This window comes from Octopus sinensis, linkage group LG2 (genome assembly GCF_006345805.1).
Source record: "Octopus sinensis linkage group LG2, ASM634580v1, whole genome shotgun sequence".
NCBI lineage: Eukaryota > Metazoa > Mollusca > Cephalopoda > Octopoda > Octopodidae > Octopus > Octopus sinensis.
Genome location: NC_042998.1, coordinates 61,632,090 through 61,654,972, shown reverse-complemented (window position 1 = coordinate 61,654,972; position 22,883 = coordinate 61,632,090). Strand labels below are relative to the sequence as shown.

Genomic DNA, 22,883 nt, shown 5'->3' with positions numbered 1-22,883 from the left:
ATATATACATTTAAATGTAATAAATAAAGAAATGCATTGTAAATAAACAATGACAGATAAAAAATGTATACATATATTAAGGGTACAACTAGATGGGAGACAGACACAGAAGGTCCCTAATTCTTCCTTTATGTCTGTTTCCCATTCGGTTGTACCCTCAATATACATATACATTTTTTATCTATTTATAGACATGCATACCCAACTTTCACTATGCTCGACCACTGAAATCTACAAGATTTTTCATTCTCCCTTTCTTTATTTTCTGTTATTTCTTTGTTAGCTTGGTGCTTTACGGTGCTTTAATTAAGACTTTAGCTCTTATTTCTAGCAGGCCGATGCTTTTCTTCATCCTTAAGCTTCGTGCTAATTGTATATTATAGCTAAATAATGCTTTTTGCCTGCAAACCACCTATGTTACTACTGTTGATACCACAGATGATATTAACAGTAGTAACATCTTATTTCAAACCTTAGTGGTTGAATGTTTCCATCATCATCATTATCATTTAATGTCTGTTTTCCATGCTGGCATGGGTTGGACAGTTTGACTGAGGTCTGGAGAGCCAGTGGCTGCACCAGGCTCCAATCTGATCTGGCAATGTTTCTACAGCTGGATGCCCTTCCTAATGCCAACCACTCTGAGAGTGTAGTTGGTGCGTTTTACGTGCCATTGGCACAGGAACCAGTCAGGTGGCACTGACATCAGCTGCATTCGGATGGTGCTTTTTATGTGCCTCCAGCACAGGATCCAGTCAGGCAAACTTGGCATCAGCCATGTTCAGATGGTGCTTTTTACGTGCCATCGGCAGGGAACCAGTCTGGGGGTACTGTCATCAGCCACGTTCGGTTGGTACTTTTTACGTCCCACCAACACGGGAGCCAGTCAAGCGGATCTGGTATCGACCAGATAAAGCAAAATACCAGTCATATACTGAAGTTGATATAATCAGCTGTTTGGCTTTTAAAATTTCTGGCCTTGTGCCTAATTTAGAAACCGCTTTTTGATACTCACTAGTTATGGACTTACCACATAGGCCTAGTTATTCTTATATAAGGAAATTAGAACTTTAAGATGACCTGGCTGTTCAAGGATGTGAGGTCATTGAATTCATTTACTGTATATTTGCTTGTGTGTTTGTGTTGTGTTTATCCACTTCACAGAATCTTAACAGACAACAGGAATCACTGACCATGACAGGACAGCTACTCACATTGCTGTGACAGCCAGATCATAATTGTTTCATTTAATTTTGCTAATAACAATGGAAATGATATAGACCTTGCAGTATCCTATATCCCTGCCATTAACAGTCAGTGATACAACTCTTACATGCTTGAAAGAACAGTTAAATCACCTTCAAATCCCATATTATGGTTGTAGAGAAGGTTAAATATATATTAAATATTGTGGTCCTGAGTTTTCTGGGCTCTGTTCAAGAAAAAGGTGGGATGCTCACAAGTGGAATACCCATGGCCATGATCATGGTTCTACTCAACCATGGTTGACCTGGGGTTAAAGATTAACAATAACAACATCAACAATGACAAAAGCTCATCTACAGCACTAAGGGTTTGTTTTTTGTGTTTTTATAATCATAAAACAAATGCTCCAAGTGTTTTCCTGTTTATAGTTTAATGAGCGGTTACTCCTCCTCTTCTTCTTCCTGCCTCTCCACTCCTCTGCTTCCTCCTTCTCCCTTGATATTTCTTCCTCCTCTCTCTCTCCCCACTCACCAGCTCCATCCTCTGCTTCTTCCATCTCTCACAACCGCCCTCTCGCCACCTCCTCCCTCCTCTTCCTTCCTACCTTTCCTGCCCATTTCCCTCTCTCCTCCTTTTTCTCCCCCTCTACAAAGGGCTTCTACAATGTACCAGTTCAAATGAGCTGAGATCTGATCCCTTCATTCCCAGTGAGGCATCCCCACCACCACCACCACCACCACCACATCATCTTCAATTATCACTTGTTGTCGTTATTGTTGATTAGTGCAAGTTAAGTCTAATCAAGATTTATGATCGAAGACATTCCATCCATGACCAACCCATCTTTCTCTCAAGCATTTGTACATGTTGGACTTTCATAATCTAATGTGCCGTTCTCTTCTCAGGACAGTTTGGTGCAACTTGAGGGATATTTAACTACTGTTTCTAGTAAAGCAACCAGGTAGAAGTCTCCATATATGTCCATACCTGCCATTTCTGAAGAACATTATCATCACCATCATCACCATAATCATCATCACCACTACCATCATCATCATCATCATCATCATCATTTAACGTCTATTATCCAAGCTGGCATGGGCTGGATGGTTTGACTGGGCTGGCACACTGGACGGTGGCACTAGACTCCAGTCTGATTTGACATGGTTTTCTATGGCTGGATGCCCTTCCTGATACCAACCACTCCCAGAGTGTAATGGGTGCTTTTACATGGCACCGGCATGGGTGCCGTTTGTGTGACACTGGGGTGTGTTTATGTGCCAGTGACATGGGTGCCAGTTTGTGAAACACCAGTATCTGTCACGACTGCGATTTCGCTTGGCTTGATGGGTCTTCTTCTCAAGCACAACATAATGCCAAAGGTCTTATTCATTGCATTGTAAGGCCCAATGCTCAAAAGGAACTCAGTCACTTTACCTCCATCAGGCCCAATGCTTGAGTGGAACTCAGCCACTTTGCCTCCTTTGCCTCCATGAGATGTTAATGATGCTGTTATCTAATATCCAGTTATCAAATACCTAATATGAAACTAATTGGTAATATTGGCTGAAATGGAGTGATAAGACTAGACCTCTGGAGATATGTTGTGACTGAGAAGACCAGCAAATAAAGTGAGTCCACAGCTGTAACCTACACCAGTGTTGCATAACCAGCCCACTTAAAAGTACCTTAGATTGTAGGACAACATGCCATGCTTGAAGAGACCTACTGAGTCAAGTACATCAACATCAGCAATATCAAAATCAAATCAAATGGAAATTGTAGTTGTGAGCTCCGTGCTGGTGGCACATAAAAAACACCATCCGAACGTGGCCGATGCCAGTGCTGCTTTGACTGGCTTCCATGCCGATGGCACGTAAAAAGCACCATCTGATCGTGGATGATGCCAGCTCCTCTGGCCCCTGTGCCAGTGACATGTAAAAAGCACCCAATACACTTTCAGAGTGGTTGGCGTTAGGAAGGGCATCCAGCTGTAGAAACATTGCCAGATCAGATTGGATCCTGGTGCAGCCTCCAGGCTTCCCAGACCCCAGTCAAGCTGTCCAACCCATGCCAGTATGTTTATGGGAAATGTTTTGAAGATGCAAATAATGTCCTATTCCATTACACCAGCCACAGTCTAATGATACTGACTGGTGAGCCAGTTTTTTGGGACTGCATCGGGCTGTACCGATATAATGTAGGATAAATAAAGTAAGAATAACAATAATCCTTGGATGGAATTTATTAACATTTAATGCATTGCTACACCCGTTTTTACAAATCATGTGTCTCTTAAGAGCATAGTCCGTATTCCTGGGTTGATTACAGTGTAGTCCATATTATTGATTGGCATCAGGTTGATCGTCTTCAAAGATTCATTTCTTCAGATGATATAACGTTAAGGTGGCAATCTGGCAGAAATGTTAGCATGCCAGGCAGAATGCTTAGCAGTATTTCGTCTGCTATTATGTTCTGAGTTCAAATTCTGCCAAGCGTGACTTTGCCTTTCATCCTTTTGGAGTCGATTAAATAAGTACCAATTACGTACTGGGATCGATGTAATCGACTTAATCTCTTTGTCTGTCCTTGTTTGTCCCCTCTTTGTTTAATCCCCTGTGGGCAAAAAGAAATAAATATAACATTAAGGGATGTTTAACAGATGTCTATTCCTTTTGACTAGTGTGAAGGTCAAAAAGGATAAACAACCCTCAGTTAAACATCCATTAATGTTATATCACCTGAAGAAATGAATCCATGAAGATGATCACCCTGAGGCCCATCAGTACTATAGACTACACTGTAATCAACCCAGGAATATGGACTATGATCTTAAGAGACATTTGATTTGTGGAAATGCATGTAGCAATGCGTTAAATGTTTATAAATTCCATCCAAGGATTATTGTTATTATTAGTTTGTGTGTGTGTGTGTATTTGTATGTATGTCTAAGTGTGTACATATTTGTCTCCATGTCTCAACAGCATATGCTTGTTGTAAGCTAGTGTCACCATCATACAAGCGGTGTTGTTCCTTTTCAAGATTCTGCGAAAATATGTCTGGTCATGGGGAAATGTTACCTTTGCTTGGAAATAGGTAAGGGTTGGTGACAGGAAGAGTATCCAGCCATAAAAAAATCTGCCTCAATAAACTCTGTCTGACTCATTTAAGCATAGAAAAGAGAAAGATAATATGATGAGGATGATGATTAACATTGTATTTTATGCAACTTTGTATTTTGCAATTCATATATATTCTATTCATTATTTTATAAATTTACACCCAGATGTGTTTGTAATGTATTACTAACATTTGTTATTTATTAATTTGTTAGGAATTAAATGAAGCTTTTGTTGACGATTCAAAGAGAACTGGGCATGATCAATTACTTTTGACCATAACAGTGGCAGCTGGACAGAAACATATAACCAACGGATACGAAGTGGCCAAGATAGCTAAGTAAATATTGCACAATTGTTTGGGAAAATGTTGACTACTTTTGAGGCATGCAAGGAAATACACACACATATATGTGTGTAAATTTATATGTATGTATATATATATATATATATATTATATATATATATATATATATATATATATATATAATATATATATATATATATATATATAATATATATATATATATACATACATACATACATACTACATACATACATACATACATACATACGCACATACACACGTGTGTGTGTGTGCATTTGTGTGTGTATATGTTTGTGTGTCTGTAACAAGGTTGAGATTCCAAATCATGTAAGTTTAGTAACAAGGATTGGGCCACATGAGATCAGACAACTGCTCTGAATATTAACAAATCATCTTGCAGCAATGTCACTCCATATTACTGAACATTCCAGATGTTTCCACATTAATAAAGGTTATAAAAGCAAAAATATATCCAGAGGTAATGCAGTATGATCGTTTCAAGAGACTTCATTTAATTGAACAATGTAACCATTACATCAATTTAAATGCAGAGCAATCCTCAGCTGCATAAATATATAGAATTAAATTAAAACAGATGGACACATTAGTATAGTTTTACCTAAAACCTCCAAGAAGGTAAGGAGATAGACAAAGAACATGTTTTCACTTCAGCATAGACACTACTAAGGTATCAGGAAGAAAGACTAAAGTATTAAAAAAAAATTATCTTTTTGTTATAATATTCTTCTTAATAAATCGTCTGAATAACCCTAAATTTTAACATTATACAATATGACAATATTATTTAAAATATTTAACTATAGTACCCCATGATAAAATTTCCCCTGTATTATTATCATTGGTTCACTAGAGTCTTGCCCCTTTAATTTTCAGCTACCATCTTGATTTAAGATTTTCTTTACCAAATCTCATTATATTGCTTCAAATTAATCTTGATAGATTTATGACTATACTCACTATGATTTCTGTGGACTCCCTTAGCCCCTTTCCTAAGAGACACTGCTCCTTGTTTTTTGGCCTTAGATTTTGATATACAAAGATTTGATAAACAAGACTATAAATTAAAACTGAACCCAAAAACAGTGACAAGCTAGATCTCTAACAAGTCTTTCTTCCTGATACCTTAGTAGCTTCTAAGCTGATGTGAAGACAGTATGTTCTTTGTCAATCTCCTTACCTTCTTGGAAGTTTTAGGTATAATTATACTAATGTGTCCATCTGTTTTAATTTAATTCTATTTATGCAGCTAAGGATTGCTCTGCATTTAAATTGATGTAATGGTTGCATTGTTCAATTAAATGGAGTCGCTTGAAACAATCGTACTGCATTATCCCTGGATATCCTGTTGCTTATTTTGATTTAAATCACCTTATTTTGAAACTGTATGGATAATACCATACTAAATTCTGGTGCCTCAACTTAAGTACCTAGTTCATCTGAATCTATCTATCTATCTATCTATCTATCTATCTATCTATCTATCTATCTATCTATCTATCTATCTATCTATCTATCTATCTATCTATCTATCTATTGATCTATCTATCTATCTATACACACACACACACACATATATGTGTGTGTGTGTGTGTGTTAAAAAAATCAAGCAACGTCTGTCTGAAGCATTTTTAAGTGAGGAAAAGCCTTGCACAGGGCCAATCCCATTATCTGGATGATGCATACATTTATGAAAGCAGAAGAACTTGTCTTAATCAATGGATGTTAATGAAGTTGCAGGTATTACATCAGTTTTACTTCTTCTAGAGAGATATCTAAACAAAAACTAGGGGTCTCTTCCATCAAGCTATTGGATGGCTGTTGACTTGGTTGAGTCCGCCCATATCTTGACAGGGTTTGTTTTCTATCCTGCTGAATGTGCAGCATAAAAACTTGCCTCCTTATGCAGCAGGTTTAGCAAGGTTGCCAGTTTAGTTGGTGATGGTCCAACCATGAGACAGGTCAGACTGAATTACATGATACCAAAAGCACCTAAGAGTAACCCGACAAGCACATACACCATATATATGTATATATATACATTGCCGCCTGACTCGCTCCCTTACTGGTGGCATGTAAAAAGCACCCACTACACTCTTAGAGTGGTTGGCGTGAGGAAGGGCATCCAGCTGTAGAAACATTGCCAGATCAGATTGGAGCCTAGTGCGGCCTCCTGTCTTGCCAGACCCCAGTCAAACCGTCCCACCCATGCCAGCATGGAAAACGGACGTTAAACGATAATGAGGATGATGATGATGATGATATTTATATATATCTATATATATATGCAGTCATGGCAGATGCCAGTGTCACACAAATGCCATCCATGCCAGTGGCATTTAAAACCACCCATTACACTCTTGGAGTGGTTGGCTTTAGGAAAGGCATCCAGTTGTAGGAAACTATGCCAAATCAGACTGGAGCCTGGCTCAGCCTTCTAGTGTGCTAGACCAGTCAAACCGTCCAACCCATGCCTGTATGGACAAATGTCATTAAATTATGATGATGATGATGATGATGATGATGATATATATACATATATATATCATCATCATCATCATCTTTGTTTAATGCTGGCATGGGTTAGACAGTTTGACAATGGCCAGCCAGTTAAAAGTCTACACCAGACTTCTGTGAGTATTTTGGCAGGCTTTTACAGGTGATGCCCTTCCTAACACCAACCACCCAGCAGAGTGGATGTAGTGCACAAGCACAGACGTGGTCAGTTTTGGCAAGGCTTTTACAGCTGGATCATCATCATCATCATCATCGTTTAACATCCGTTTTCCGCGCTAGCACGGGTTGGACGGCTTGACCGGGGTCTGGGAAGCTAGGGGCTACACCAGGCTCCAGTCTGATCTGGCAGTGGTTCTACTGCTGGATGCCCTTCCTAACGCCAACCACTCCGCGAGTGTAGTGGGTGCTTTTTACGTGCCACCAGCACAGGTGCCAGGGTTGTCTGGCATCAGCCACGATCGGTTGGTGCTTTTAACATGCCACCAGCACGGAAGCCAGCCAAGGTGGCACTGGCATCGGCCACGTTCGGATGGTGCTTTTTATGTGCCACCGGCACAGAAGCCAGTCGAGGCGGAGCTGGCAACGGCCACGTTCGGATGGTGCTTTTTATGTGCCACCGGCACAGAAGCCAGTCAAGGCAGCGCTGGCAACAGCCACGTTCGGATAGTGCTTTATATATGCCACCGGCACAGGTATCACAACTACTATTTCCATTGATATTTGTTTCGATGTTCATGTACATGTACTTGACTCAACAGGTCTCCTCAAGCACAGTGGGATGTTCTGGGATCCAAGGTACTTTGAATGGGCAGGGGCTATGCGGAACTGGTGCAGGAAGCAGCCCGGGTCTTTGCGGTCACAGCACATCTCCAGAGATCTCGGTCCTTCGCCATTGCCTCAGTGAGGCCCAACGCTCTGAGGTCATGCTTGACTACCTCATCCCATGTCTTCCTGGGTCTACCTCTCCCCCTGATTCCTTCAACTGTTTGGGAGTGGCACTTCTTCACACATCTCTCATCATCCATCTGCAGTACATGACCATACCATCGCAAGCGTCGCTCATGCACACCACATCTGATGCTTCTTATGTCCAGCATTTCTCTCAGGGTGCTTACACTCTGTCGTGCGTGCACACTGACATTACACATCCAGCGGATCATGCTAGCTTCATTTCCTTCAAGTCTACGCATGTCCTCTACAGTCACGGCCTATGTTTCATTACCATGAAGCATGGCAGTTCGTACACATGCATTATACAATCTACCTTTCAATCTGAGTGAGAGACCCTTTGTCGCCAGTAGGGGTAGGAGCTTTCTAAACTTTGCCCAGGCTATTCATATTCTAGTGGTGACACTCTCTGAGCATCCATCTCCACTACTAACTTGGTCACCCAGGTAGCGGAAACTATCGACTACTTCTAGTTTCTCCCCCTGGAGTGTGATGGAATCTGTTTTCTGAGTATTTGTGGTGTCTATTATCCCTGTGCATCTGCCACACATGAAGGCTATCTTATCAGTTAATTTCCCTTTGATGTTGCTGCACCTCTTATGCGTCCATAGCTTACACTGGGTGCATCTTATGGAGTTTCTACCTACACCTTTCCTACAGATCGAGCAGGGTCACTTGCCTGATGGGGTGTGTGCTGAGTTCGCCTTTCTGCTTACTATAACTTTGGTCTTTGCTACATTTACTCTAAGGCCCTTTGATTCTAATCCTTGTTTCCACACCCGAAATTTCTTTTCTAGTTCCGGTAGTGATTCTGCTATGAGAGCCAGGTCATCAGCATAGAGGAGCTCCCAGGGGCAACCTGTTTTGAATTCCTCTGTTATTGCCTGGAGGACTATGATGAATAAAAGGGGGCTGAGGGCTGAGCCTTGGTGTACACCTACTTCTACCCGGAATTCTTCACTATATTCGTTGCAAATGGATGTGTATATGTATATATTATATATATATATATATATATAATATATATATATATATAAACACGCACACATATATATGTGAATGTGAATTGTCTAAGAGACCTTAAGTCAAGGAAAAGATCCACTCATATATCTGTCAGTAGAGTGGGTATATTATCCAAAATGTATAGATTTAAATAGCCATCATAGCTGGTCTTACTAATCAGTTTTGTATAAAGAATACAATGGAGTGTTAGGTTACAAACCAATTATATAACTTTACTTCCAACAATAGAGAACAGTAGCCATATTCCCTTCGGTATCAGTTAACTCTGATAAGCGTAAAGATATATAATTGGTTTGTTACCTAACACTCCGTTGTATTCTCTATGTGAAACTGGTTGGTAAGACCAGCCGTGATGGATATTTAATACTATACATTTTAGATAATACACACACACACACACACATATATATATGTATGTATGTATATATATATATATATATATATATATATATATATAATATATATATATGTATATGTGTATATACATAGGTGAGAAAGTTGGTGTGTGAAAGCACGTGGTTGGATGAATAAAAAATAGAAAAGAGTGAAAAAACTACAGAAGGCTTGTTTTAAAAGGTTAAAGAATATATTTAAGTCGTTATGTTAGAAAAATGTTATAAAATTTTGTATATAGTAACATTGTTTTTGGAGAAATAACCGGTTTCGTGTAAACTTTTAAAATTTCTCAAATGTCTTTACCTACATCGTATCATGTCTTCGTTATGAAGTGTAAAGAAGAGTTCCAGGCAGGTGGAGGTAATAAGGGAGGTAATATATATATATATATATATATATATCGTGTCGGTGGCACGTAAAAAGCACCATCCGAATCTTGGCCGAAGCCAGTGCCGCCTCGACTGGCTTCCGTGCAGGTGGCATGTGTAATGCACCAATCCGACCGTGGCCGATGCCAGCCTCGCCTGGCACCAGTGCAGGTGGCACGTAAAAAGCACCCACTACACTCACGGAGTGGTTGGCGTTAGGAAGGGCATCCAGCTGTAGAAACGTTGCCAGATAAGACCGGAGCCTGGTGCAGCCTTCCAGCTTCCCAGATCCCCGGTCGAACTGTCCAACCCATGCTAGCATGGAGAACGGACGTTAAACGATGATGATGATGATGATGATGATCTGTATGTGTGTATATATATATATATATTATATATATATATATATTATATATATATATATATATATATATATATATAGATAGATAGATATATAGATAGATAGATAGATAGATAGGTAGGTTGATAGATAGATCGATACTTGTACATGTATATATATTATGTTATAAACACCAAAATCTGTTACTATGGTCAACATGTTTTCATATTAATCCAGTATGAGTCTTTCCAACAAAATATCTTTCCAGTATTGTGGATTTCATCAACATCATGACATATGACTTCCATGGAGCCTGGCAAAACAAAACTAGCCACCACTCACCCTTATATGCACGCCCAGATGAAATAGGTGATGAACGGAAATCAAATTTGGTAAGACATCTTAATTCTCAGCTACAAACATCTTCATACAAAAAAATAAGGTGAATTATGACTCTGCTGCAGCCATTTTACTTTCAAATGATCTCCTGCAATAACAGTTCTGTGATAGTCTTTAGCAGAGATTCTTTTATTCTTTAATTCATTTGACTGTAGCCATGCTGGAGCACCACTGTTAGTCAAACAAATCAACCACAGGACTTATTTTTTGTAAGCCTAGTACTTATACACCGCCATAGGTTGTCAAGCGATGGTGGGGAGACAAACATAGACACACAAATACATACATATATATATGATGGGCTTCTTTCAGTTTCCATCTACCAAATCCACTCACAAGGTTTTTGGTTGGCCTGTGGCTAAAGTAGAAGACATTTGCCCAAGGTTCCATGCAGTGGGACTGAACCCGGAACCATGTGGTTTGGGAAGCAAGCGTCTTACTACACAGCCACTCCTGTGCCTAATATTTGAAAAATTCAAGTTTCAAATTTTGGAACAAGGCCTGCAATTTTAAGGAACTGGTTAAGTCTTTTACATCGATCCTAGTGTTCAACTAATATTTTATCAACCCTAAAAATATGAAAGGAAAAGACAATCTCATTGGAATTTGAATCTAGAATACAAAGAGCTGGCACAAATGCTCAGCAACACTTTGTCTGACTTACTAATGATTCTATCTGCTCCCTGCAATCAGCTTCAAATTTGAGCACAAGGCCAGTAATATTAGAAGAGGGGACAGGTCAGTTACATTGTCTGACTCACTAATGTTTCTATTAGCTCTGCATAATGCATCCTAGAAGACTAACCTTGCTTTTCAGGGCCAGTAAATATCCCAGCTGTGAACAAGGAGTGGGTATAACTCTGTGATTAAGAAATTTGCTTTACGTTCATACAGTTTGGGGGTTCAGTTATAATGTCTCAGAAATTACTTAAAAGAGGATGTTCAGATGTTTTCAATTAATGATGATAGAACAAAATAAATTTTGCTTTGAATTATAAAATTTTGGGGTCGATTGTTTTTAGGAAACTATTCTGATATAAAATCAGTTATGTTGTAGAGAGATATTAGGTTCTAGAAAGAAAAAACTGAAACAATAAAAATGAAGGATATTCAAAGATAATACATTTTGCATTTGGCAATCTTGATCTCCAACTTAACATGGAAGTTTTATTAGAACACATAATACTGTGTTACTTACCCTGAGAGGGTCTCTCATGTGAACTTATGGGAAATAATTTACTGTCAATGATATATAAAATATCAGTGTCTATTCAGGCACTCATGTTGCAAATCACCATTATGCTTATTAAAAAATGATTAATAGGTGCAGGAGTGGCTGTGTGGTAAATAGACACAGGAGTGGCTGTGTGGTAAGTAGCTTGCTTATGAACCACATAGTTCAGGGTTCAGTCCCACTGTGTGGCACCTGGGGCAAGTGTCTTCATCTATAGCCTCGGGCCGACCAAAGCCTTGTGAGTGGATTTGGTAGACGGAAACTGAAAGAAGCCCATCGTATATATTTATATAAATATGTGTATGTCTGTGTTTGTCCCTCCAACATTGCTTGCTGGTATGTTTGCGTCCCCATAATTTAGCGGTTCGGCAAAAGAGATCAATAGAATAAGTATTAGGCTTACAAAGAATAAGTCCTGGGGTTGATTTGCTCGACTAAAGGCGGTGCTCCAGCATGGCTGCAGTCAAATGACTGAAACAAGTAAAAGAGTTAAAAGAGTAATAGTGACAGAAACAGTATTAATACGGAAAGGCAATCTTCATCATCAGCTTAAATTGGATACTGCATTATTGGAATCTTATAGGTATACCATTCTGCCTAAATAATTGATATACAGATGCAATATCCCTGCATATCTCATGTCTATTTTCATTCCTCCACTTCACTCTTTATTTCATATCTTATTTAAAATAACTATTGCTTAACCATCTTCTCACACCGTCTCCGATGAAGGGATATATAAAATATCCTGGAAACAGCTGTAAGACCTTCTATTTATAAATTTTCTAAAATCTTTCACAACTTTGGATTTTTATCTCATTCTGAAAATTTTTTTATATATACACATGCTGATATATTACCTACGTTGCACACCTCATTTGCATAATTGCTGAACCTGGAGCTTAACTATAGTCAGTCCATAGCATTTACTCAGCATTACCTGACACTTTAGGGTCTTATTGACACCATTACCTCTCATAACCTCTATACATACATCTATTCATGTCTATTCTCATATTTATAGATTTAAAACTATGTTTGTGTTGCTTCATTTTACATCTTGAATTTAACTTGTTTAACTTATAGATATCAATAGAATATGTACTGAAATATGTTTTGGGGTCAATTAATGTGAACTACTAAATTTAGTTGGGTTTACATCAAACTTAGCCTTGTTTGTTAAGAATTTAATGTCACTTGTTTCTTTTTAAATATATAGAAATTGTTGAAAATATTCTTTCTTTCCAGTTCTATATTTAAGAGATGAGGAATTATGTACATTATTTACATTCAACAGATATTTGTCCTCATCTTGTTTTTTGTTAACACAACATTTTGGCTGATATACCCTCCAGCCTTCATCAGGGGTCTTGGGGAAATTTTGAACCTGGGATCTCATTCCTAAGATATTTTTCAATGTTATTATTGTTATTATTATTATTATATTATTATTATTATTATTATTATTATTATTATTATTATTATTATTATTATTCAGGTCACCACTTGGAATCAAACTCGGAATCTTGGGGTTAAGAATGCAGGCTACTAACCCCAAGATTCTGGGTTTGATTCCGTGCAGTGATCTGAATGATAATAACAACATTGAAAAATACCTTAAGAATGAGAACCCAGGCTGGAAATTTCCCCAAGACCCAAACAAGATGAGGACAAATATCTGTCAAATGTAAATAATGTAAATTATTCCTTCTTTTTTGTTTTGTTTTGTTATCAGGCTTGGGCATCTAAATATTGGGTGAAGCTTGGATGTCCAAGTCACAAACTTAATATTGGACTTGCACTGTATGGAAGAGGTTACCGATTAAAGAATCCACTGGATTCAAGAGCTGGCGCAATGGCAGACGGTCCAAGTACTGCGAGGAGGTTTAGCACTGAAAACGGCTTTATATCTTACTATGAAGTAAACACTCATCTTCATCAACATCATCATCATCATCACCATCATCTTCATCATCTCCATCAACATCACCATCATCATCGTCACCACCATCACCATCAATATCCTCCTCCTCCTCCTCATCATCATCATCACCATCATCATCATCATCATCATTGCCATCAACAACAACATCATCATCATCATCATTGTCACCACTCAGCACATCACAGTTCACCTTATGTACAATCATCACACCTCGGATTTTTCTGGCTAATATATGTAAATTTATATCCCAGACTCCTCAGTATATTGTGAGTTTCTACAGCCAATAGGTATTTATATTGTTTTTTAGACTTTAATTATTTCTGTGGGATGTTTTGGAACATAACACCAGGAAAGTCAAGGGATTACCGTATATAATATTTTAGTTCCCCTCAATGAACTTATTGTGAAAATGTTGTTATTATCATTTCCTGTGTGATATCTGAGATAGATTTTGTTTCATTGATTTTCTTTTTAACAACCTTTACAGGTTTGTCTTGAGCAAAAGGCCGGAGCAGTGGAAAGATGGATTGCTGGTAGTGAAGTTCCATATATGGTAGTCAAAGACGAATGGATTGGCTATGATAATGAGAAGAGTCTGACGTTGAAGGTTGGGTGTTTTTTTTTATCATCCATTTCTTTAGATACAGTATACATAAAATAACAGGGGTTGTGAACGAGCAAGTTGATCGGGCCTCAGTCAAATAAATAGGCAGACAGGAATTTATACACTTTCACTAGTATGTCACATTATAAAACACACACTCTCTCTCTCTCTCTCTCGCACGCATGCATGCATGCACATATACATATATACACTCACTCACAAACACAGTAACACACATACATGTGAGCGTGTGTGGGCCTCCTTGTCTTGTTATCATATGTTAATTGTAAGCTTGCATCAGCAACAGACAAACAATATCTTTCATTTGTAAAATTCAGTGAAATTGGGATTTCTATGTTTGAAGGACTAAGAGAAGTGTGTGCATATACATATACACACACACACACACACACACACACACACACATATGGCATTAGGAAGGGCATCCAGCCATAGAAACACTGCCAGATCTGACTGGGCCTGATGCAGCCTTCCGGCTTCACAGACCCCAGTTGAACTGTCCAACCCATGCTAGCATGGAAAACGGACGCTAAATGATGATGATGATGATGATATATACATATATATATAGATGTGTGTGTGTGTGTGTGTATGTGTGTGTGTATGAGATCATCATCATCATCATTGTTTAACGTCCGTTTACCATGCTGGACAGTTTGACTGGGGTCTGGGAAGCCAGGAAGCTGCACCAGTCCCCAATCTGATCTGGCAGTGTTTCTACAGCTAGATGCCCTTCCTAACGCCAACCACTCCGAGAGTGTAGTGGATGCTTTTTATATACCACCGGCACAGGGGCCAATGGAGCTGGCATCGACCACAATAGGATGGTGCTTTTTACATGGCACCGGCACGGAAGCCAGTCAAAGCAGCATTGGTATATATATATGTATATATATATTGATGGGCTCCACTACCTCAAATGTTCTTAAAATTTAAATCCACATCTTTGTCTATGTATCTGCCTTCTCTATAATGTTGCCACTTGATATGAAAATTTTTGTATTAATGGAAAACCTCTATAATTGGCTGATGAGTGCTCAGCATTTTAAAACTGTTGTAATACTTACAACATTTAATAAAATGATGTATTACGAAACGATCGTACCAAATTATCGGAGTCATTCTTGTTGCTTATTTTGATTATATATATATGTATATATATATATAATTTTGAATAATCCTTAACAAGATAATTCATTTATCCATTTCAATAAACTATATGTATATATATATATATATATATATATATATATATATATATATATATATATATATATATATATATATATAATATATATATATATATATATATATATATATATATATATATATATTATATATATATATATATGTACTAGCTTAAAAGCTGCCTGACTGGGTAGCTTTTAAGCTATCTCCTGTGGAGGGCTCTTCAATGGGCCTTGAGCCCAACAATGACACTTCATAGTTTGATTACATATTAAATTTTATTTAACTCAACCAATATTTTTGAAGCAATGAACAATTTTCATCAACATAATAATATAATTTGTCAGCTTGGAACTTATTGCAAAGCTGCATGATAAGCAACATTTTTTTTTATCTTCCCATTCAGGGGTCAGTACAATTTTTTTTTTACTGTCCCCACCATCACCACCACAACTGCTATACACACACTATTCAGACTTCTCATGCCACCATCATCAATACCTTTGACTTCACTGCCTTCCCCTCCACTGCCTTTCACATTGCTTACTATCACCATTGTTCGTGACTGCTTCAGCTACCACCACCATCGCCGTTGCCTCCACCTCTATCACAGTTACAGCTCATGCTATTACTATCACCCTATTACCATCACAACTGTCAATCTACTACAATCTCTATGCCTACTATTACTCTCACCCCAACATGAGCAATAGTAGAAGTGTCAATGAATAGTGAGAGAGGTGGTTGAAATGTGACACACTGACACACAGCAATTAGTTTTCACATTTATTATATTAGATATATATATAAAGGTGGCTGAAGTGATGTGTCAGATGGAAAGAAGTTAAGCTTATTCATGTTAAGCCATTTATCCCCTTTATCTTCCTAACTTAGGTAAAATGGATGAAAGAAAACCATTTTGGAGGTGTTTCTGTTTGGGCTTTACCATTGGATGACTTCAAAAACATGTGTGGTAAAGGAAAGTACCCTTTAATGAAGAGTATTGTAAGAGCAATAACAGGGTAAGTTATTAATTCATTCTTGTTCTTGATGTTGATATTGTTGTTGTTTTATTGCATGATTTTTGGCACATCTGTTTTCATTGTGGAGGCACATTACTTAGTGGTTAGAGTGGGTGATTTGTGTGTTTATGAGCGAAACATCTAAGCTCTATGCAGCTTTGGCAGAAGGTAAGAGCGAACATCTGCTGACTCTTTCATTATGACTTTCTCTCACTCTTTCCTCCTGTATCTAGCAGCTCATCTGCAACCATGACCATCCCATGATTCTATATATCTCCACTGCCTACCCCCATCTTTTATATATCACCTCCTCCTCCTCCTCCTTGATTTACACCTGCTTTCCTTTATTTTCCCCACCAAATTGGGATTCACCATTGACCACACTTCCATCCAAGTTCATCAGTCAATGTTTCCACCTCTATTCCTGTCAGTCACTTTCCTTTCACACTCTTGTGAACCTACCCTCTTAACTGTCCTCATTTGTCTGTCCTAATTCTCTTTTCATCCACCCTAACATCTCATCTCTACTATCCTTCTCCCTTTCCAAATGGAGCAGATGTAAGGGACATAATGACCGATAGTCATAAACATGGCATTCATCTTGTCGCATGCAAGGAAGTCAGTTTCTCCTCTATGTATGTGTTCTCGCTCAAGCTTTTTTGTCTAACGGAGTCTTGTTTTTGCAGATGGTCACAACATAACTCTTACCCAAGTAAAAACAAATCACAAGTTCTTTTCTCCTTTGCTGTAACCTCGTGGGTCATATTCTTTTCTATTCTAGGCATTCTGAAATTTGGGGGGAGTTGGCCAGTTGATTAGATCGACCCCAACTCACAACTGGTACTTAATTTATCAACTTCAAAAGGATGAAAGGTAAAGTTGACCTCGGCAGAATTTGAACTCAGAACGTAAAGGCAAATGAAATACCGCTAAGCATTTCACCCGGTGTGCTAACGTTTTTTATTTCTTTATTGCCCACAAGGGGCTAGACATAGAGGGGACAAACGAGGACAGACAAAGGGATTAAGTCGATTATATCGACCCCAGTGTGTAACTGGTACTTAATTTATCAACCCCGAAAGGATGAAAGGCAAAGTCAACCTTGGTGAAATTTGAACTCAGAACGTAAATGCAGATGAAATACCACTAAGCATTTCACCCGGTGTGCTAACGTTTCTGCCACCTCGCCGCCTTTATATATTTCTTTACTACCCACAAGGGGCTAAACACAGAGGAGACAAACAAGAACAGACAAAGGGATTAAGTCGATTATATCGACCTCAGTGTGTAACTGGTACTTAATTTATCAACTCCGAAAGGATGAAAGGCAAAGTCAACCTTGGTGGAATTTGAACTCAGAACGTAAATGCAGATGAAATACTGCTAAGAATTTCGCCTGGCGTGCTAGCGTTTCTGCCAGCTCACTGCCTTTCGTGGATTATATTCTATTAGTCAACTACTCAAGGCCCAAATTACTATGACAGTTACAGTTAAAACAGTAGCCATGTATATCCCCTTCAGCAACATATGTTTCAATCCATCTATCATACTTTAACCTCTTATCATCTGGCACAAAACCTCCTCCTTCAATACTATACATCCAACTCAGTTGAGGGGTTTTGCTTTGCAAATTATTTGGTGACCTCACTAGTGCTGGTGCCACATACAAAGTAACCGGACACTCTGTAAAGTGGTTGGTATTGGGAGAGCATCTGGCTGAAGAAATGATGCCAAAGTAGACAGTGGAGTTTGGCACAGCCCTCAGGCTCACCAGCTCCTATTCAACTGTCCAGTCCATGTGGTCAAGGAAAGTAGACATAAAATGGTGATGATGATGATGATGAAAATAATTTCTTTTTTTAAATTCACATATTTAGATATTTTGAATCATTAGGTAATAATTAAGAATATTCTTGTTTCAATAATGAATTTTTTTCTTTTTGTTTTTCATTTCAGGAGATCAAGATTAACCTCAAGTAAGTTTCTGCTTAATACTATTTATATTCTTTTATTCTTTTAATTATTCCAGTCATTTGATTGCAGCCATGCTAAAGCACTGCCTTTGGTCAAACAAATTGACCCAGGACTTATTCTATGTAAGCCTAGTACTTATTCTATCGGTCTCTTTTGCCGATGCGCTAAGTTACAGGGATGCAAACACACCAACATCGATGTCAAATGATGGCGGGGTGACAAACACAGACACACAAATACATATATACATATATATATGTATATATATATGTGTGTATATATATATATATATATATATACATTTACATATACATATACATATACATATATACAATGGGCTTTTTTCAGTTTCTGTCTACCAAATTCACTCACAAGGCTTTGGTTGACCAGAGGCTATAGTAAAAGACACTTTCCCAAGGTACCATGCAGTGGGACTGAACCCAGAATCCTGAGGTTGGGAAGCAAGCTTCTTACCACACAGCAGTATGTACATGTCTTATATATTTATAACTCAGCAAGTTGGCAGAATCATTAGCACAGTGGACAAAGTGCATAGTAACATTTTGTCTGTCTTTATGTACTGAGTTCAAATGCTGCTGAGGTCGACTTTACCTTTCATCCTTTCGGAAATGAATAGTACCAGTTGAACACTGGGGTCCATGTAATTGACTTACCCAAATCCTTTGAACTTGCTGGCCTTGTGCAAAAATTTGAAGCCAATTTTATATATTTGTTATATATAAAAGGCGGGGAGCTGGCAGAAACATTAGCACACTGGGCGAAATGCTTAGCGGTATCTCGTCTGCCTTTATGTTCTGAGTTCAAACTCCACCAAGGTTGATTTTGCTTTTCATCCTTTCAGGGTCAATAAATTAAGTACCAGTTGCATACTGGGGTCGATCTAATCGACTGGTCCTCTCCCAAAAAATTTTACTGGTTCCCTCCCCACAAAATTTCAGGCCATGTGTTATTTATTTCTTTGCTTGCTCAGCTAGGAACAAAGACACATGTGCACACACACATACATATGCATGTGCACACACACACACAACTTGACATAGGTGTACATATTTGCATGTGCATGTGCATGTGTGTGTATACATATACACATGTATGTATATGTGTTTTTACATACACACACACACATATGCACTTGAATGCATGTTGTGTATATTCTTTTCTATTTTTAATTATTTGAATTATTCCTGTAAGGATGAAGTTGGTTTTTAACAAAGATACAAAGCTCCATCATTGAAAGGTAGAGAATAAAAATGATGTTACATTTTGAACTGAAGAAAAGTCTTGAATATTTCTACTCTTCCTTATTAGACTGCATTTGTAATGTGTGAGCAAGATGGATGATTTCTTTCTCTGAAAACCCTAGCTTTCTCAGATTCTCATTTAAACATTTACTCACAAAACCAATTGGATTAATTATTATTAATATTAATTTAAATGTGTAAGGCTGGCAGAATCGTTAGTATGCTGGGTGAAATGCTTAGAGGTATTTTGTCTGTCTTCACGTTCTGAGTTCAATTGCTGTCGGGGTCGACTTTGCCTTTCATCTTTTTGGGGTCGATAAATTAAGTACCAGTGAAACACTGAGTTTGATGTAATCGACTTACCCACTTCCTCAAAATTTCAAGTCTTGTGCTGATAGTAGAAAGGGATATTAGTATAAATGTGAATTTGTAATTTAGTGTAGAGACTGAAAGTTCTGAAGCAGTTATCCATAGTTCTTTCTCTTTGTGATTTTCAAAGAGATATCCACAACAGCTGGGCAAATGATCTCTATGATGTTACATACATTTTCTTGTCACTACCAAACAATAATATTTGGCCTGTTATGTTTGCACTTGGTAGAACTTTTCATGAGAATGTTCCACCAGTACACTTTGAGTTGATGTTTATGCATGAACTCAACAACAGGAGGAATCCTTCGATGACATTTTTGGTCAGTTGCTTATTATATATGTGATGTCTTCTACAGAAATATGACACAATCTACATTTTCAGTTGTATCTTGGAGTTCTTTTGTTTATCAGATATTCTGTAGACATCTCCTGCTCTTGGATTGCAAACTCATAGACTTCAAGGCATGACATAATATAGCAGTTGCAAGCCCATATTATCATCTATAAGTTTTCAGGAATCATCCCCATGCACAGCCTTTTTTGGTATGCTGATCATTTCATGTCTTTGTTGAAGTATGTTAGTCTAGCCGTTTGGGAGTTGTATGGGAGGTCATCAAGAAAAGAGTGTTTCCTGAGGAGCTAACTGCCAACATGTAAGATGTTGTTCTCTTCTCTTTTAAGCACTAAGTTTCTGTATTCATTTTTACTGCTGTTGTTTAGCAAGTGCTGCCTTAGAGAGACAATATGACATTCAAAGGCTGTCTGCACTGATCTCAAGCCTCTATCTCCTTCATCTCTTCTTTTGTAGAGGCTTTTGATATCACTATTTCTGTGGAAGTTTTCAATTGATGTCAGGATCTTGTAGGTTTTAATGTCCTTGAAATGGATTTCTTCTACAGACCAGTCAAGTATCCTAAAAGTTAGTGTCAGCACTGGTATTGCAAATACATTGTGGAGTATTGTCTTGTAAGAGCAGAGTTCCAACTTCCATATTTTTCTAAGCCTGATGTCACATTCTTAGGTTACTCTATCTTTATTTACAGTATCTTTATATAATATATTTTCATCAATGCTTAGGTATTTGTAGCATTTTTCATGTGGAACAGAAGAGATAGAGAGGGCATAGATGTACAAATTTGGGGTTTGGGGAATTTATTTTTTACATTCAACCATCAAATGCAAACATTTATTTTAACCAAATTCTATTCCTAGGTCAGCTGAAAATGTTATTAATTCTGTCTGCTTTTTGGTATTGTAATAATTTTTTTCGCATTGATCTTCGGGTCATCCACAAAAAAATTATGAAATACATTGGTGTCTTTCACAATTGAAAACCCTAGCATGTTGCAATTTTTGTAACAGAAGTGATAATGGATTTAACGCCAAAATAAATGGAATTACAGAAAGACTATCTCCTTGGAATATTCAATTTGAAATATGTATACAATGTGAGACAATTTATTGAGCTCTCCTTTGTAAGTGTGAGAATTTTTGCCCAGGTCTTTGTCAGCCTCTCAATGGTAGCAACTAAGGTAGCAAGTATTTATGCCGAATGTAAACACTTCAGCAACCATTTATGAGGAATGGAGTTGAATGCTTTCCTATAATCAAACCATACTGTCGCAAAGCTCTGATGGTATTTTCATACTTCAGATAGCACAGTATTGTTTATCAAAAGTTATTCGATACATCCTCACACTCCTTCTTTCCATTATTCACTATGTCATTGAATTCACAATGATCCTGAAAGAATTGATTGACGCAGTTTGTGTACAGTTTGTACATAATGTTTAGGAAAACAAGAGGCCTATAGTTTTCTACCAGCTTGGTGGTTTCGTTCATGATTACAAGATTTGTCTATACTGTAGCAAGCTGATCTGGGATGTCAATCTGACCTTACATAGTCCTTTTGAATATACACACATTAATGGTTTTCAGTAAAACGTTAGCCTCTTTTACCAGCATCCAACTACCAAGTCTCTTCCAGGAGCCTTCCCATTTCGTAGCTTGCCTACAACAATGTTGAAAGTTTCAGAGTCAGTTGTGTATGTTTTACTGTCAATGTTGGCACAGTATTCTTTCCTAACTGTATCAAGACACAGCACATTCTGATTGAAATCTCTCATTTCATACCAGATCTTAGACCAGAATGATTCAAGATCTTCTTGAGACAGAGTGTTCTTAACTCCCTCTCTCTCTCAGGCTTGGGTCCCTGTGTCTTACTTTACCATCCACCCGGGATCCTGAGCAAAAAAAAAAGAAGAAAAAAAATTGCATACACAGCTCAAGAGTAATGATTGCAGGCAAATTAATAGACAGAATCCCGCCCCCAAATTCAGGAGAATAACACTATCTCTCTCAACAACTATGTTTGTTCCCCTGAATTGCTATTTTCCTCACCATTTTCACAAGTTTGTGTGTCAGAATCCCTCTTGTTGTTTGTGTAAGAATAAATACTTTGTCTCAATAATAAATACCATCAATGATTTCCTCAACTATAAAGAGTGTAGGCTTTACTCATTTACCAAACAAAGTGCTGGGTTCACTACATGCTCATTTCATTACAAAAGAAATCTCCTTTTTTTTTTTTATTAAAAAC

At 37.9% G+C, this 22,883-nt stretch overlaps 1 protein-coding gene across 2 annotated transcripts in view; it reads left to right on the top strand.

Moving 5' to 3' along the window:
- Positions 1–22,883, top strand: part of LOC115224786 (acidic mammalian chitinase-like) — a 53,537-nt gene that overhangs the window by 16,272 nt on the left and 14,382 nt on the right. For both annotated transcript variants that reach the window (XR_005003963.1, XM_036513770.1), the window contains exons 5-10: positions 4,541–4,665; positions 10,532–10,655; positions 13,632–13,817; positions 14,329–14,448; positions 16,549–16,676; positions 18,633–18,652. Coding sequence is in view for 1 of the 2 variants with exons in the window: in XM_036513770.1 (XP_036369663.1) it covers positions 4,541–4,665; positions 10,532–10,655; positions 13,632–13,817; positions 14,329–14,448; positions 16,549–16,676; positions 18,633–18,652 (703 nt within the window). In the remaining variant the exon portion in view is untranslated. The remainder of the gene's footprint in view (positions 1–4,540; positions 4,666–10,531; positions 10,656–13,631; positions 13,818–14,328; positions 14,449–16,548; positions 16,677–18,632; positions 18,653–22,883) is intronic.